General features: G+C 39.0%; 1 protein-coding gene across 6 annotated transcripts; it reads left to right on the forward strand.

Annotated features, from left to right (window-relative positions):
* The first annotated feature begins 2194 nt into the window (after window positions 1-2194).
* On the forward strand, window positions 2195-12436 carry ttc14 (tetratricopeptide repeat domain 14). 6 transcript variants are annotated; one of them, XR_003296594.1, is made up of 12 exons: window positions 2195-2788; window positions 3686-3810; window positions 4064-4263; window positions 4994-5078; window positions 5660-5789; window positions 5879-6034; window positions 6774-6845; window positions 6987-7106; window positions 7449-7571; window positions 8712-8829; window positions 10441-10525; window positions 10666-10807. XR_003296594.1 is itself a non-coding variant. In XM_026323370.2 (12 exons), the coding sequence occupies exons 1-12, from the start codon at window positions 2655-2657 to the stop codon at window positions 11666-11668; spliced, it is 2373 nt and encodes a 790-aa protein (XP_026179155.1). In that variant the 5' UTR covers window positions 2195-2654; the 3' UTR covers window positions 11669-12436. The 6 variants fall into 6 exon arrangements, 3 of the variants coding, with proteins under 3 accessions (XP_026179155.1, XP_026179157.1, XP_026179158.1); XR_003296593.1 differs by lacking the exon at window positions 10666-10807 and adding an exon at window positions 9857-10020 and having other exon boundaries at window positions 10419-10525; XM_026323370.2 differs by having other exon boundaries at window positions 10419-10525; window positions 10666-12436.
* Window positions 12437-18442: the final 6006 nt, after the last annotated feature.

Here is an 18442-nt window from a genome sequence, read left to right on the forward strand (position 1 = left end):
CTGTGATGAATAATTCAAGATAATAGTTACTTCATAACCAAATAGATGTTTCCATTGGTTTTTTCCAATAAATGAATGGAAAGTTAGGTTATTGGTATTAATAAAAAGATCAGTTTATAATGGTTGGTGTGGCAGCATTCTTATTGCAATATCACATTTTGCAGGAAAGTTATTAATGACCCAGTTCTGGTAAAATTTAGCTACTTTCATTTCCGAGGCTTTCTCCTTGTAGACCAGTGTTATTCTTGTATTAAATTGCTAACGGGGGAGGGGAAGACATTTTTGGCTGTATATGTTTTTGGAATATCAAATGTATATCTTAATATAAATATCACTTATTACAAGTATGTTAAAGTTTGAATATTAGCTTCTAGAAATGAGAAATTGTTATATCTGTTATTCCTTCTGTCTGTACACTGATCAAAAAAAAAATCCTTTAGCCCAAGTTATAAAATTATCATTTGTAACAAAACTCACTTACTTTCTCCATAGGATTCATGAAAATATCCAAACAAAAATATCAAAGTCAGAGTTTTTCTATCCATGATGGTCAGTTCTTGTCTTTACTCCAGGTAGGGACTTGTATTTTATCTGTGATTGCCCGTACCACTTTTTTTGAGCATTGCTCCTCCCGCAGCTACTGCAGTGGCAAAGTGGCAAAGCATTGGGGAAAGAGAGTACTTTCAAATAACCTGAACATCCAGGTAAATACACTGACAGACCTGTTTCCACACTGTTGGTCTCTTCAACCTAAACATTATTATATACTGGACACATCCGCAGAGACCTTGCAGGAGCAGGTTAGCAGTCCAGTTCTTTAAGCTGTATAAATAATGGATGGATGGACCCTAACCAGTATTGTTTCAGTTGCCTCTAACATACTCCAACTGTATTGTCAGGAAATATTCACACTTAAATTAATGACTTTTTCAGAAATTGAAGAAAGTGGAAACTAGTGGAAACTAGTCTGGAAAAACAAATGAAAAGCCTGAGAAATCAGCATAACTGAAGTCAAAACATTAAAGGCTCACAATCTTTGGATGCACATCTGTGACTCCCCAGTTTACTGACTCTGAGCAGTTCAACTACTGAGTGTGTGAGCCATTTTTTAAAAAATGAATCTGGAATATCTGTCACATGAAGAGGACATTGATGATTTTGGATCTACTTTAAGTGGTAATTCTAAAGCAAGTGGAATTTGATAGGTTGAAAGTGCTTTATTGTCAACACTGAGTTTCCCCCAGTTAATATGTCTCTGCTGTTAATGGGCTTTTGTGAAAGCCAAACTATTATGGGAAACCCTAAAGAAGGTGGACAAACGGGTTTCTTTATGAGGTGCAATTTCTCTTTTCTTTTGGTTTGAATGGAACCAGAGTTTAACCTATTGTTCCCTATTGTTAAGTTATTTTTGTAGTATCACCTATTTAATTTGGCCTACATCTACCTTCTGTGAGATCGAAGCTCAGCTCTAGTTTACAACTATTTCGTTTTTTTTTTCAGTACATGTACTAAAATGCACACTCCTCCTTAATTCTTCATTATTACGTATTTAGATATCAACAGATAAAACAAATTGTCTGTTATATATAATTACACCATTATTTGTTTTTCACATATGAATCTATTCTTAAGCTCTTATTTGCAGTAAATAGAGCTATTTATGAAATAAATACAACATGAACTCTTCGACACACTAACTTTAATAAGTGGTTTCAGTGCAAAGGGACCCAAAACAGACACTCTGGCAGATCAACTTAGGTTTTTTTTTAAAAAAACATCACTTACTGAGCATGTTAATACACCATTTGTCAGTGTGGACCCTTTCTACAGCTGGTGGCTGCCAGTAGGCAACGTTGAAAGGCCATCACAGAGACAGGGATTTGTTTTTTACACTACAGACAAACTGCCAGTCTAGATAAAAAGTGAATATTGTACATTTAGTAGCTTTTCAGCATTTTTAACCTGCTGGAACACACACCTTGTTGTGTAAGAGCCCCTGATATTCCTGATATATTATTCTTCATTTACAATGTACTATAAAACATCAAGTCTAAGCCTGCTATGCAGACTAGTTTCTTTCTGATATATCTGTGATGTAAATAAATGTATATTATTAAAACGGAGATATTTGCTTAATCCATTTGGTGGTCACTATGGTTCCTAGGTGGGGCTTGTTTTTTTCCGAACAGTTTGAATGCAGCACACTGCTCACTTGCCATGTCGTTCGTAGCTACTAGCTTTTTTATTGTTGTGTTTGCGTAGTTGAGTCTGTTGCAGTAGTTTTTGCATGTGTATCGCTGTGTTATAGAAACCAAGAGGAAGTGGGAATATGCAAACTATCGCAGTATTGTGAGTTTATGCGAAAACAACATTTAAACATGCGGCAGTGTGACTAGCATGCGTGTGTTTGCAAGCTAACGTTAGCTAAACAACGTGGTTATTTAACCTGTGTGTGTTAAACTGTTTCTTAAACAGCACGTTAATAATTACACATTTCTAGAGTTTGTCTGTTAAAATAGCGCGTGTATCGATTTAAACTATGTTTTTACGGCAGGACACACACGACGTCACAGCTAACGTGAATTAGTTTTGACAGCAGCACATAACGTTGAAGTATTTTCCCAATAATGTGAGCGCAGCCGTGTAGAGAGAGAATGGACAGAGACTTGTTGAGGCAGAGTCTGACATATCACGGAGAGTCATTGTTCAGAAAACTGAAATGTGAACAAACAGAGAACCCAGACTTCCAGGCTGTGGTGTCTGACCTGTGTAAGGCCACGTATGAAAGGTGAGTCAGACAGGTGTGAGTGTCCAGGCTAGTTACTCTCACTCATGTTTGTGTGTATAACTTATTTTGCTCCAAATTGTGAAGATGTTTCGAGAATTGACTAATAACATCTATTTCAATGTCTGATGAAAAACACTTATCTTGTATTGTCTGCCACATTTACAGTACTGTGCAAAGGTTTTAGGCAGTAAAAATACACAGGGGATGCTTTTCATCTAAATTACATAAGTTGTGTTTTCATTTATAAATTAATTTTATAGCAAATACAGTGAATGGAATCAAACCTAAATCTAACCAGTATCTGCAGCTCTCCCCTTTCACCTTAAACCAGCAGTAGCTCTCTCTGGTTTGACCTGCACACAGTTTCTCCTGATACTTTGCAGCACTTTGGACAAGCTGCTGCAGGTCTTCTGTAGATTCAGGCTGTCCCAGTGTTTCTGTCTCTTCATATGATTATATGATCATATGATCTCCACACTGCCCAGATCTGGGCTCTTTGGGGGTCAGACATCTGCTGCAGGACTCCTGGTTCTTCTTGCCTCTGAAAATGGTTCTCTCTATGGGGTTCTTTATGGGATGATTGTCCTACACAGGTTCATTGTGGAGCCCGCACAATGAACCTGGGATCAATCTCACACCGGATAGTGTTGTGTGATAAGAATCTTAAATACCTAAAGTGCCTAAAACATCTGTACAGTGCTGTATATGCTGTGCATATTGATAAATGTCTCATTTAAACAGCAGCGATGGGCACCTGTTTTCCCTGTTATCTGCAGCTCTTGAAAAGTCTAATTTCATAGGAGATAAATGAGATATTAATCATGTTTAATTGGTTAATCCGTATATTTTATGCCATTAATCCAGGCAGAAGCAGTTCAATGTGTTCTATGTGCTCAGGGATGAAGAGCAGGGCAGCTCACTTGTGGAGCAGTTCATTGCCAGGAAGGCTGACATCCTGTTCTGTCCAGCATGGAAGACCGCCACTGTTCAAGAAGAGGAACACGAGGAAGACGAGGCTGCAGGTCAGTGCTGGTTTCACCATACCAAGCTGGAAAATTTGTTAAATGGCAAACAAAAATAATAATTTGTGTCCACAGTAATGTTTCCTTATGTTCCATGAAAAACCGCTAAATCACTTCTTGCAACTGAGACAAAAAGATGCATTTATAAAAATCACCTGCATGTGGAAACTCTCAGCACAGCTATGGGTTATCTGATTTAAAGAAATGCTTATGTGACATTTTTGTTTCCCCCCTGTTGCCTCTGCTTTCCCAGAGCCCTGTGCTATCATGCCACCATTGGAGTTATTCATGGAGGTGCCATATGAGGAGAGAAGAGCCATGTTGTACAGGGACTTAGAAAGAGGAGACATTGTGGTGGGGAGGATCAACAACATTAGAGAATACGGCTTCTTTCTCACGCTGCTGTGCATGGCCGGAGGACTCAAGAGAGACATAGAAGACTTGGAGTTGTCAGTAAGTTTTTTTTAATTCTCAATGAATAATTTCATAATTTTCTAACAGGTAAAAAGGAAATTAGTCAACCATTGTAGATGCAGATGACTTGGATTGTCAACTGACCAATTCTGATTTTCTGAATGATGTTAAGCTCGTTTATAAGCAAAAGTATCACCACTGACATTTATGTTGTTTTTGTATCCCAGCAATGAATGCTATGACGCTATAGCTACATAGCAGTCATAGCTGTAACCTTATATTTGCTTTCTTGGAATGTTCTGCCCTGAAGGCTCAGAGTCTAATGTGAATGTCACTCCTCCAGGAGTTTACTTAATAATGTCATCTCTGTTTCAGTCTACACACTGTGTTAAATGGTGACATGGGTCAGAAACACAGTTCTTAATAAGTTAATCCGTTTTCTGATTCAGGAACTTTGGTGACTTTAATATTACAATGATTTACACACATACAGTGTTAGGAACTTTTTCCTTGGTTTAAATGCTAATTTATTAACACAAGTCAATATGGGGGAGATTGTTTACATAGTAATAATATGATGAATATCCGCATGACTTTCTGGTAGTGAATTGCAGTTTCAGCTTCAGTGTCAGAGATCTTGTCAAACGTAGGCCATGTGCAGGTCATGTACACAAGTCAGTTTGCATTAAAGTGTTTTTGTTTTTATGGCTGGTTAGAATTAAACCTGTTTTATTCTGTTTTCTAACATTTATTTCCTTTCTGCTTTCAGGCTTTATGTCACATCAGAGAAATTCCCTCCTCTGGCAGCCATGATGATCCTCTTTCCTACTACCAGACTGGGGACTTCATTAGAGGTTAATGTCTTAGTTGGATTTGTCTTAACTAAATGCTATACATGAATATTAACTCAGCTGCTTTTCCATTACGACAGCGGTTCCCACACTTTTATTTTGAGTTGCTGGAAACATTCTCTGCTGTTGTATTATGCTCAGCTCAGATTCCTCTCACAAACTTGTTCCTTCACACCACAAGTAGGAATGTTGAAGTAATGTAAGCCAGCTGATGGTTGCTATAGCGATGTCACTACTGCACAATATTCAACAACAATGCTAATAACGTGACGTTTTGCTTAGATCTGTCACATAGGCAGTCTGGACCTCAGCGTTGGTCCATTTGTGAGTTTCTTTTGTTGACCCTTGTGAAAGCTGTTGTTAACACTACTATAATTAACTTCTCAAAATTTCAGTGCTGTATTGTCTTAGTGTGTGGAATCAATGTGAACCACTTGAAATCCATCTGTTCGTTAGGCCTCGTTAAATGTCACCTGTAGACATGTGACTTTATTTCCTCTGTGAGTTTTTGGTGTTTATTCACTCCAAATGTCTGGCAGAAAATATTTGCTTTATTTTAAAATGTGTGCTTTCTTGTTTTGTAGCTGGGGTGAAAGACATCGACCGCTACCAGGAGAAAATCACAGTGTCACTTCTCCAGGCCTCTGGTTCTCCCACCTTAAAGCACATCAAACTGGGAGTAATCACCCGGGAGGAGCTGCCCATACACTACAGGTAACAGCAAAACATGGTGTAACAAAACACAACACTAAACTGTAACAAAACGAGAACCATATTATCTCTTCTCCTTTCTTCTCTTTCAGTCGTAGTGTTCATGTGGCCAGTGACTCCAGTGAGACGTATCAGTGTATACTGAGTAGTTGCCATGGTTACCACAACCCCTCTGTAGTGGACTACTTGCTGGAGAAGGTGGGAGTTAGTGACACTCACCCTCCCTCAATGATGAGAGGACTGCAAAGGTAAATACGTCACCTCGCTTACCCTTTGCTTTCCAACAAATGGAGTATCAGTAACAGTACTTTGTAGGGTTTTGTTGTATGGCCTACTATTTTAAGCCACATTAAACCTTTTGGTTTCTGTGATTCACTTGACTGAAAATGAGAACTTGGTGCAATGAAGGAATAAAACAATGAATCAATAAAATGCATCTCAAGTAGGTCATAGCAGTTCTTAAGAACTACTTACGCAGCAATTATCTAATCTAGTATTACCACTAAATACCAATTGTCAACACACATTCCACTACGTACTACTCATTTGCAAGTGATGCCAGTATGCTTCAGCGCCTGGCAAACAAAAAGGAGGACAAGAAATTCCTTTCTTCATCTTTGAATCAATCAGTTTTCTGTAGCCTGTTCTCCAGTATCTTTCCATAATTTCATTTACAAACCACGAACCTGAAAGCTACTAAGAGTTATTTTGCTCACTATTGCATTAATACCCATATAGCATGTATTGTCTTGATATTGTATTGTCATGGGATAGCTAGACTGCCATCTGAGGGGTTCAAGGATGACATACGATGTATCTACTGTAACTCGCTAAGCTTAAGAATATTTCTGTGTCCCTGAGTGTTGAAATGTCAAGAAACTTTCCAGTTAAAAAAATATTAATCTTCTTAGAAGAAAAATGAAGTCTAAATTGTTGAGGGTGGACTGCTTTGAAATTTCTTACCTGTATTGCTAATTTTCTCAACAGTAAACTTTTCCATGAGGAGGATTTTGCTTCTGCTATCAGGAGAAAACAGTCTGCATCCTGGGCCTTGAAATGGTAATTCTAAACTTTTAACTTTGTCGTAGCAAATGGATGATGATTAATGAATTAGCCTAGCATCTTGTCTTTCCTGCTCTGGTTTCTTCTTACTTTGACCTTAAACTTTATTTTTCTCTCTCTGTGTCTTTGTTCTGTCAGTGTCCGTGCAGGTGTGGATCACTTCAAACATGGTCGTCATGTGGAAGCCATGAATGAATACAATAAAGCCCTGGATATTGACACTAATAACGTAGAGGCACTGGTGGCACGGGGAGCTCTGTGGGTGGATTGTTACTTTAAGCAATATAAACTACTTTAAAGCTCTATCACTGTAAAACTCTGGCTTGGAGTTAATACTTCTGCTACCAGGCTTATGTTGGTATTGTGACTCATGCTCAGTTCCACAGGCCACATACTTTTTGTATTTATTTCTCTATCCATTTTCAGGAAGTCTGGTATCACAGTTAGTAATACCAGAAGAACAGGTTCAAACCAACTGACTGAAAGAAATCATACTTAGAAATCTTTAGAAAGAAATCATACTTAGAAAGTAATTGTTATTCATTATGATACCTTTCATGAGGTTTTGGTCTTACTGTTTCCATCATTGTTTATTCTCAGGTATGCGAACAAAGGCAGCATAATAAAAGCGATTACAGACTTTGAACTTGCTCTGGAGAGCTGTCCAGATCACCGCAACGCCAAGAAATACCTTTGCCAGACACTGGTGGAGAGAGGAAAACAGTAAGCAGTTCTGCACTTTAACTTGTGTCAGTTTTTACAGTTCTAACAAGGAGATAAGGTCTTAGAATTCAGTTCTTCTACAGTGAAATAAAATTATAAAACAATAAGACAGAACAGAAACAGTAGGTGTTTTTGGACCAAACAGTTCTAAGGAATCAGTTCTAGGAACTACCTTGCTGGGGAATGGACCCAAGAACTACAGACGTTAAGGTTTTTTTCTGTTTGCATTTACAATTCCAGTAGAAATGCTAAAGTAATGTACATCAGCTGATGGTCGCACAACATTCAACAATGCTAGTGAAAATTTTCACATTTCAGTTTTATCCATCAAGAGCTCTCTGAATTTTCTCCCAGGCAGCATGGGGCCATTTATGTGTGTCTTATTTCATGTCAAAAGCTGCTGTTTATACTACTAAAATAAACTTGCTGGTGCTGCATTGACTTAAGTTAGTTTTTGACAAATCTAACGTAAAGTCATGTCACTGATGGTTCCTCTTGTGCTGAAAAGTACCTACTATGAAGTAGAAGTGAAAGATTTTGATGCTAAACAGCAGCATTTTCTTGCATGCTAACATGACTAATATGACCATTATGAGGGGAATTTGCTGATGCTAATGTTATTTTAATTCATAATAACTTTACTTGTGTGAGTGGAGCCTCTGTGCTTTGAAGCCATGCTGGTTGTTGATGGTTTGCACCACAGACATGATTTCTCAGCATCTGTTACAGCTACTTTATGTAGTCTCTCTCTCATCTCTGTCATCAATATGCTGCTCAGCCTATGTGGGATACGGAAGCAGGAATGAGCTTTGGGCTATTTTCGTTGTGTTAAAATCTTCCACACATCATTTCACTTACCGTCAGTACCTCCCCTTTCAGACTTACCGTACTATTATGTAATTAAGATATTTATCTGACAGCAGAATTCAGTCATAGCCTTGGTCTACATAGCTGAACTGAAATAACTTTACAAAACAATGTGAACAATCCTGATTTGGAAGCTAATCTGGTTGGCTCTTGCAATAGAAACGAGCTCTGTGTTGAGATGGGAATTCACACCTATAATATTGTGATTAATTGTTGCAGTGAAAACTGTTTTTATTTTATTCAAGTCTATTGTTTGTGTTTGTGTGTGTCTAGGCTTGAAGGACAGGAGAAACTAGTAACAGCAGAGGGTCTGTATAGGAGAGCTCTGTCTCTCGATGACTGTAACCTTGAGGCACAGGAGGCCTTGCACAAGATCACAGACACTATACAGGTGAGCGGGCCACAACATGCACGAGGAGTCGGGGAAAGTTGGCAGACACACACCATTTATATTTTAGTCGTAACTATCCAATATCCAGTCTTAAGCAGCTGCTTACTGTGTGACTGTTGTAAAGTTGGATTAGTTTGACATAAAGGTAACTGAAATATCTTTAGACTCTGCAGCTCACAAGCATACTGCCGAGAGGTATGGTTCTTAAAACCGAGCGTATACATTCAGAAGAATAGCTGTTTTAATCTCTAGATGGCATTACTGTAAAGTAGTGCCTCTTTCGCCAAGCTGGAATCACACCATACCCTGGTTAACATAACCTAATCTGTTGGTTTACACAAGACGTGCACATAAACTAAAATATGCTTGTCATGTCTTTGTCAGCTAAATCAATATGGGATCGCGCTTCTGGCTGCCAATTAGTTCAGTCATAGCCTCTCAAACTGGTTTTCTGTTAGCCACTCTCCACTCGTAGATCGTTAACGTGTCATAGCAAAATATGTCTTAGTTACTCTGAAGCAGTTAAGGTGAGATATGTTTCTACGAAAAGTATTATTTGTTAATGTAATGTACAAGAATATTACTGGCTTATAAATAGCTTTTCTATGTAGCAGCCCGTAGCTTACACATCATCATGTTTTATAGTTTGAACAGAAGTAAATGATCTATCCAAGATGGGTGGAACTATTAGTAAGAGGTCACTAATCTGCATGCAGTAATTGCAAATGGTATCTCCCAGTTCCATACAACATAATAATTGTGTACAGTATATAATATATACTGATCCTTACATTGTAGTGTTTAGCCTTTTTTATACAAGAAATAAAAGAAGGAATAAAAGATATTTAATAGTTTTGTACAACCTGTCAGTCAAATCAAAAGGTTAAAAGTGACAATAAAAATGTACATGTAAAAGTTTAATTTATGTATAAAGTTTATTTAACATGTATATCATAAGCGACATCTTGTGCCAGTGTAAAATATGAATTTTGTGCTGCCTTCACTGTGATTTGTAATTCTGATGAAGTGTTTTGGTGTGTGTCTGTCTGCGACCCTGGGACTCTGCAATTTCACCCTTCGACTCCCACGGCCTTGTCACCTGATTTGTGGGGTTGAAAAAAAATAAACTGCACAATGACATCCACTCCTCCTCTGGACACTGCTGTGTGCTGTGTCCCTGGACCAAATACGGTAATGTGGAAACTTTCTCTGTGTCAATGGTAAACATGTTTGTTTTCATTGCACGTCTGACTGCAAACCTGTCCATTCGTATTCTTCTGTACCAACTACCCTGCTCTTGGATCACACCACATTTTCTGTGGTAAATGTGTGACTCTCCATATATTTCACCATCAACACCGTCATCTGTGACCTTTGACACTCATGTCCTTTCCCAAACGTTTGACATTCCTATTCCTCCCCATTCGGTTTACACCAACACGAACAACCAAATAAACAAACATGATTTTTTGGGGGGGGGGATTCTGCTTCATGTTTTGGTTCATGGTGTAAATGTGTTTCAATATGTGTCTGTGGGGTTTTGCCTGCTATTGTCAAACTTTGTCTTGCCTCGTCCCATGAATGTAAAGAAATCTATTCGCCTGCGAGAAGAAGCATTGGCCAAGGAGCAAGTGAAAGTTAAGAGCAGCCAGACAAGTGCTGAGAAATTGCGTAAGCTCTTAAAAGAGGAGAAAAGGTGAGTTGGCTCTGATCTTTTAAGGGCATGGCAGGTAAATGCACTGTTGGAAAACACATGAAGGATTTCATAACTCAAAAAAAAAAAAAATCTGGTGTTTAATCAGAATAGCATAATCAGCAGATGTGTTCTTTTGTCAGGATGAAGAAAAAAAAGAAGAGATCAGCCTCTTCTTCTTCCTCAACCTCCACTTCCTCCAGGAACTCATCTTCTTCCACTTCCTCTCGGAGGAGGTCCAAAAAGAAGAAGAAGAAGAAAAAGAGGAGGAGAAAGTCTGAGCATGGAAGTAAACGCCATCGCAGAATCTCCTCAAGGGAGAGTAGGAGAAGTGAGGAAAGTATGAGTGAGAAAGATGAGGATGAGGTGGAGTGGTACCCCGCACCTTCCAACACCTCCGCCACCTTTCTCAACCAGAAGGGAGGACTGGGATTTGGAGAGACAGATGGCGGGGAGGTAGGGAAGGATGCAGACGATAAAAGAATCTGTCAGCTTTATTCTTTGTCAGCAGCCTCAGGGGATGAAGAGTCTGACTCTTCATGTAGAGAAGGAAAGAGATGGGACACAAACGACAGCAGGGGAAAGAGAAGGAAAAACAGTCTGAGTAGAAGCCCGGACAGAGAGAACAGGAGGAGCAGGAGTAGAGAAAGAAGGGACAAGAGCAGGGAGAGAGGGAAGGACAATAATACCAGAGATAGTGACTCCAAGAGGAGAAGCAGCTTAGATGAAAATAGAAAGCGAAGAGTGTCCTGCTCCTCAGCTGAGTCTCAGTATTCACGGAAATCCAGTGTCCGATCTGAATATTCAGGAATATGTGGTTCTGCTCCCAGGATAAGACGAGACTCATCAAAGAGGAACTCCTTCGATGGTGGTAGGTACGATAACAGAGATAATAGAGAGGGGGAAGAAATTTGGGAGGTGAAAGAGAGAGAGAAGGAAAGTAAAAAGAGAGAAGGGGATGAGAGCAGTAGGTCATATACAGGGCAGAGTAAGAAACCTGAAAGTGCTGGAAATCAGGACGAACAGAGTGGTTTGTCTTCAGAACCAGATGGGAGGGCGAAAAAAGATCTCCCTGCTAACCTGCTGGATATTTTCAATCAGATTGCACAGTTTGAGAAGGAGAAGGGAGTCAGGCCAAAAAAATAACTCCAAAACAAAAGCCCAGAATATGCCAAATACTGTGTTCCAGTAAAGAGAGTTTTACCATGACTTTGTTTTCTGGACTGGACCTAGTAAATGTCCAAACATGTTGCTGGTTGAATGCCCCATGCTGTTGTAAATTATCTTCAGTGTTGAAGAAAATGCAGCACCATTTTTCTTTGAAATGTTTATTCTCTCATTTCATGGCCTGTGAGCACCTCTAGTATATGCTGAATATTTTATAATATTAATCTGAATAGCTAGAAACTACAATTAAAAGGAGTTAGAAATTACTATTGTAACTGATCATTATTAGTGAGATTCAAGAGGAGAACATTGCCACCTACTGGAAAATAACTTCCTAAACTGAGAATAAGAGCATCACTGAAAACAAATCCATATTTTAAAATTCAACCATCTCATAGTCTTCCTGTTTAAGGCTGGGTTTGTGCATGTTTTGACAAATTGCAACATTATTCAGCACCTTTGGCGTCATCGATTGCTACAGACCTTAATCCGTTTTAATATATTGTCTCAAGTTGAGACTTTTTTTCTGTTAAACTAGATAACTGCCTTATGTTTACTGCCTTGTGCCATTGTGTGCATTGCTTTTGTGGTTTTGTTAAACCTTCACTCTGACAACCTGACTGTTGTCAGCTTTACAGCTCGACTTTTTACAGCTTTACATAGTGCACAGGTTCCACTTATATTGCAATGCATTTTCTCCTGTAGTGAAATTAATTCAGTTGAATTAATAAAGCATTTCAAATGTCAGAAGTACTTGCTGTGTCATTTGAGTCTGAATTAACACATTTACACACTCTTCCCTTCTAATCCTGTTTTATGTCTTCAAAAAAGTGTTCACAAGATATTAAATTAAGATATGTTGCTGTCATTAGTGCTGAGTACAGGAGTCTGCTGTTCTTAGATCACGTCCAGTGCAGACGTTAAGACATCTGCAGAGACGACTAACCTAAATTAATGTCTTTGTGATAGAGGATTGCGTTGGCAATATCAAGTAACACTACTGTTAAGAGTCAACATTTTAACAGTTACAAAGAGTTTGCACGTTCAAGGACACAGTCTGTGGTGATGTAAAAGCAGCAGGGCTGAAAACCTCCAGTCAAACTTGGCAGTGGAAATATTCAGCTGTGGGGCAGTTTCAAGTGACTTGCACAGGATCAGCTTCTCACCTGTCAGAGAGAAATACCACTGTATTTTGCACAAGCATGCTCACCCTTCTGGCTCAGTAACAAGCATGGAGAGGATTCATTTTCCAGTATCATATTGATCCTAAACATGCATGGAAACTACCATATTCGTGACCTGTTTGAAGTCTAAGGAAGTGCGAGCACTGCTGGGCTGTGTGGCTTTCCCTCCATACTTTCCTGACCTAAACTAAAGGAAAAACCCAACAGGGGAAAGACAGAAACATCACAAGACACTGATCTGATACTGTTGTATTGTTACATACAAATAATATTGAGTATTGCATCTCTTTGGTACCCAGCCATACACATACTGTAGTTTTTTGCTCTCTGTGGATGGAATATAGTTTGTGGTGGTCACACTGTCATTTAATTGGAATTCTATTATACTTCGTGGACAGAGTAGATCTGAGAGTGTCATGTTGGGTTATATAGAGTAACAGGATTTATTCTCTAGACTGAGCAGTGCTACTGGTATAGTCTATCCATCACATTGGTCTACGATTTGTACTTGTGCCATTCATTGTCTGCAGAGGAAGAATCAATCTATTGACTTTTCCTTTACTGCTAAATTGGTACTAATAGGTGATTGAGTATAACAATAACTGAAACTGATTTGTTTTGACAGAAATTGGTACGTCATCAGGCCAATATCTCTGTTTATCTGCTGTTCGTTGAGTTTATTGCAAGCTCACACGCTAAATAAGATGATACACATTAGACTTGCTGTGCATTAACATACTAGCAATGTTACAATGCTGATGTTAGTGCTTTGCATAGTAGAGACTCAAAAATGGGTTTACCTAGACAGTCTGGATCACACACTGATCCTTTAAATAGACCTGGAACAATGTTGAGCTATAATGAAGTCAAACTGTAGATGCCAAAAATAAGGAAATTTGAACGTTTTTGTCAAGACAATACTTAATTTTTGCTGGTAAAACATTCAGCTGTAACATTAAATTACATTTATGATCCTGAAATGTATGTTTCTTCATAACCCGTATATTATGTTAGTGCAATATTTCTCTAAAAATGTGGTGGTCTAACATATCTGGTTGTCTTTCATCCCTCAACTTAGAAAATTAAAGCCAAAATAGCCTTATGGCTTATGGGTGCTTTAAGCTACTTGGTGTCACATTTTTGATTTAATAACTGGACACACACACACACACACACACACACACTCCTGTGCAGCACGACCGTGTGTTTTCCTGTGCCAAAGTAGCTTACTTAGGGCTAAGCTGCCAACCTCCCTCCATCATTACTGGGCCCATCATCACTGATGCATTATGCAGCCTACATGTCCCAGTCTATCTTGTTAGGACAGATTAACCGTTAATATACAGACAGCAAAGAAGCTTCTTCATCTAACGTTGTACACATAGACTCCTGACCCTGTACTCTGTCTCAGACACATGACATCTTAATCGTTGTAAATACTGAGTACAGGAGATGCTGCAGTCTTTCAGCTGGTCTCGCTCACTGCTCGCTCTGTGGGTCATCATTATTCCTATAAAGAAGCAACAGAGGAGTTTTTGGTCCTTGGCAAGACGCATCACTGAACACATGGATTATTCGATTCTTCTGGTATCATTATGCGCCTTAAAATGACTGGGATGTGGATTGCAGTATTTCAATTATAGTTGTTAAACACCAGATAGAAAAGAAAATAGAAAACTGTATCCTGGACACACTGTACAATTTGAAGTATGTATTTTTGTCCTGCCTGGCAGTTGCTCGGCTTGCTTTGTATTTATTTTAACTTAAACGAATAAGCTCAGAAGCTTTGTTGAGACCATATTCATAAATACCCCCAAAAAAATTTGTCAATGATCATTTATAATGTTATCAAATGCAGTGGTTGGATTGGAGAACTCTAAATTTGGGGTGGAATCAGAATATAAACAGTGCACACTGATGTGTAAATTAGATGGTATTTACATAAATCAGAGGGTCCAATACCTAATGATGTGCAATTGCTCCTGGTCAAACAGACTTTTCTGGTTACAGTAATGAGCACACCTAAATCTTTCTCAGATTGCAGGTGACACAGATCCTAATTTCTGAATCCTCAGACCTGCTGTTCTGCAGCGCCTCACTGGGGGGCAGTGGAACACTGTCTGTGGACACCACTGGCTTTTGGGAAAGACAACAGGACACAGTAATTATCTCTTCATCAATATTCTTGGAGCTTTTGGTGCCTTTGTTAGAGTAAGAAATTGCATTTTAAATTAATTTACATGGCTTAATGTTTAGATCGTGGCTTATGTTTAGATCAATCACTAAGTGAATTTGAAACACAACCACCATTTTAATGAGTTTAATAAAGATGCAGCATTTGTGGTTCCTATCAAGTCTGGTTTTATGAAACATATTATAGGCCAAATAACATATTATCTAATAATTATAATCCATGATTTTTTTCTATTAAAGGTTCTCTGCTGTCCATAAGGTTGGTTTGTTTCTGTAACTTGTGTTTCCAACAAATGATGCAAAATTTCAGGAAACAATTTGTGATCTTGATCTTATTCATAAAAAAAGCAATTACAAAAGAGCTGTAGTTGTCACAGTCCTGACATACATTTTATTAGTCACTATACAAAAAGCAAAAAGAACAAAGGCAACTAAACCGAATAAAACCTGAAATAGAAATTATGTGCAAAAATAAATGTATCAAGGAAAATTATGATATAGGTAAAAAAAATCCACTAAGGCAACAACTAATAATTATTTGCTTGATTGAAGGTTTGTCAGTAAAATATCAGAGTATTGTGAAAAAAATGCCTGTTAGAATTTCCCAGAGCCAAAGTTGTTCAATATAAACCTTTTCTAACCAAAACAAAGTGACTATTATGGTTATGTGCCAAAGAAAAGCAGAACATTTCCACAGTTAGAATATGTTGCAGATGTGGATGCAGTGGTGGGTATAATGTACCTTTCAGATATGTTTAAATGGTGAAAGTTAATCTCTATCTCATCTGCTCTTTTTGCCTCATGATGGAGGCCATAGTTATCTTTCTGTTTACTGCTCCTTTGCTCATCCTACAGATAATGCATTCAGGGACACGTGTTCATGTATACTGTGTTTCAGGCAGAGAGACACCTTATCGCTGTCCTTTTCTGCAGAGCTGAAGGACTTTATTTCTCAGGGAGGTTAAGTCCTGACCCTCCACAGCTGCAATAAGCTGAGAGTGAAAAAGTGGCAGAGAGGGAAAAGAAAGAACCACAGATGGAGGGAGAGTGGTTGTGACTGCTGGAGGGAAAGAATAAGAAGACCTTTAGTCCTTGAAGGTGTTGGGTCTCTGCGCTAGTTCGGGAGGTCAGCGGCAGCAGCTGTCCTGCTTGACCAACTCTGATGAAGCTGCAGATTCTCGCCTTCATGAATCATCCCACTTCATTCTCTCCTCTTCTACTCCCACCTGGACTCCTTTTCACAAAGAGAAGGGATTCCTCCTCTTAGGCCTCTTTCTTCAGCACTGAGGCAATCAGACTGTTGAACACGCAGAAGGAGATGAGACATTTTAAATTAGTGTTAGGAGAGGGGGAGAGAGAGCGAAGGGGAAAATGACATTTTTCATTTTCTACAATAAAAGGTACTACATTGAATTCTCGGAGCATGACAATACGGAGGAGTAAGTAATGGAATAGGAGCAGACGTGGTGTTAGTGGATAATGAGGAATTTAAAGATGTACGGTCCTCTGCTGCCATTCAATCAGGCGCTCACCCTGTTGCTGTCACCGGCCCTCGTCTCAGCGCTGTCACAATACTCCACAGAGACTCAAACTTCTTAACATAATTTCTGTAGTCATCCAGAATTGGTCTTAAAGGGCTTTGGGCATCAGCAAACCAATCAAAGTGTACCACATTACTACTTCACAATCACAGTGTTTATTTAAGGTGGTTTTCACTTCAACAGCATGGTAACCAGGGCCGGATTACTGAACAAGCAGAATGGGCCAGTGTCCCAGGGACCCCAGCCATCAAGAGGCTCCAATTACCAAATTTTTCATCATTTGTCAATAGGTTTATATTAAGGACCATTTCAGACATTTGATATTGCACTTCTCTAACACTGCACGGATGCAGATTTTAAAAGAACCATCCAAATTGAAGCAGTAGATGATGATGCTGATTAGGGGCAGAGACCTTACTGGGAATGCAGCCTGCTATGCTCCATGGAAACATGGATGAATGAACTTATTCTTGAAACTGAAGCGAAGGAGCATAGACACCTTTGGTACTTTGAGTGACGGTTTCAGTGGCAGGCTGCTAGACTTGTGGTGCTTGAAGAAGCACTACCATAGGTTCTTTATCCCTATTGCCATCCGACTCCATGGCTGCTCAATGACGCTAACATCTTACTGTCTAACCTTACTTTTTATTCTCATGTATTTCTACATATTCTTTACCGTTATTGCTATTTGTTATGTGTGTTTCCATCACCTATTTTACTTTCTAAGCTGTATCCTATCTAAGCTCGGGGCCAATTCCAGCTGTCCACTGTGGAAAGATCAGCAGTGTATTACAGGGCTGACACATAGAGACAAACACTTACCCCTAAGGGCAATTTAGAGTCACCAACCAACGTAACCTGCATGTGTGTGGACTGTATATGCAGGAGAAAAGTGATCAGGGTTGAATGGGGTTTAAACCCAGAACCTTCTTGGTGCGAAATGACTAACCAGTACAGCGCCACGCCACCCTGTATATACATTATTCATTCTCAAACTATATCCTGCAGACAACCAATGGTGAAGTGTGTCAACACAATAATATGTCTTCAGTGTTTTGTTCCATCTTTACCCTGTGTAATAATAATAATAGCCATAGTATTTGTAAACTATAGTATATCATTTAGAAACATTATGTAGTGACATCATCACAAAGCGCCATAGTAATTTCAACTTCAGAAAACCTGTCAAGCACAGATGGGCCCATTTTCACTGGGCAGAAATATTCTTTCCTGTTGCAAATATAAACACTGTTTTGACATAATTGCTGCCCTGAGAGTGCCTGAAGTGGAGAGTGAACCTCATTTATTAGAGTCTTAACATCCCCCAGGGGCCGTTTTCCTCCCAGCGAGCAGTCATTAGAAAGCACACACACAGCAGGAAGCCCCAAGACAAAATGCAAACAAGTCTGTGCATCTTTGTTCTGTGCATCCTCACAGTCTAATGGCATAATGTTTCTATTTTTTAACAAGGGGCATTAAGTGTTGAACATTTCTTGCTATGTATGTACTGTGCTCAGAGGTTTTGTCTAAAATGTGAGTACAGTACATACAAAGCTAAAAATGTTTTGTTCCTATACCGTTTTGACAGCTGCATTGTCAGGGTGTGCACCCTGTGTTCTGTCTTTCCTAGCAGACAGGCAGTTTTTAATTTCACAGAGTGCCAGGATGCCACCTTCAAGTGTTCAATTCATTTCCAGTTTAGATTTTTTTCACCTAATGAATTCCAGTTTGGATGTTTTTTTTCTATACTCATTACTGAATCGGAGTGATGAAGAGGCAGGATTGGAGTGAGGCTGCACAGCCAGCCTTGCCTCATGAAAAGGATGAATGTTCTG

This window comes from Mastacembelus armatus, chromosome 4 (genome assembly GCF_900324485.2).
Source record: "Mastacembelus armatus chromosome 4, fMasArm1.2, whole genome shotgun sequence".
NCBI lineage: Eukaryota > Metazoa > Chordata > Actinopteri > Synbranchiformes > Mastacembelidae > Mastacembelus > Mastacembelus armatus.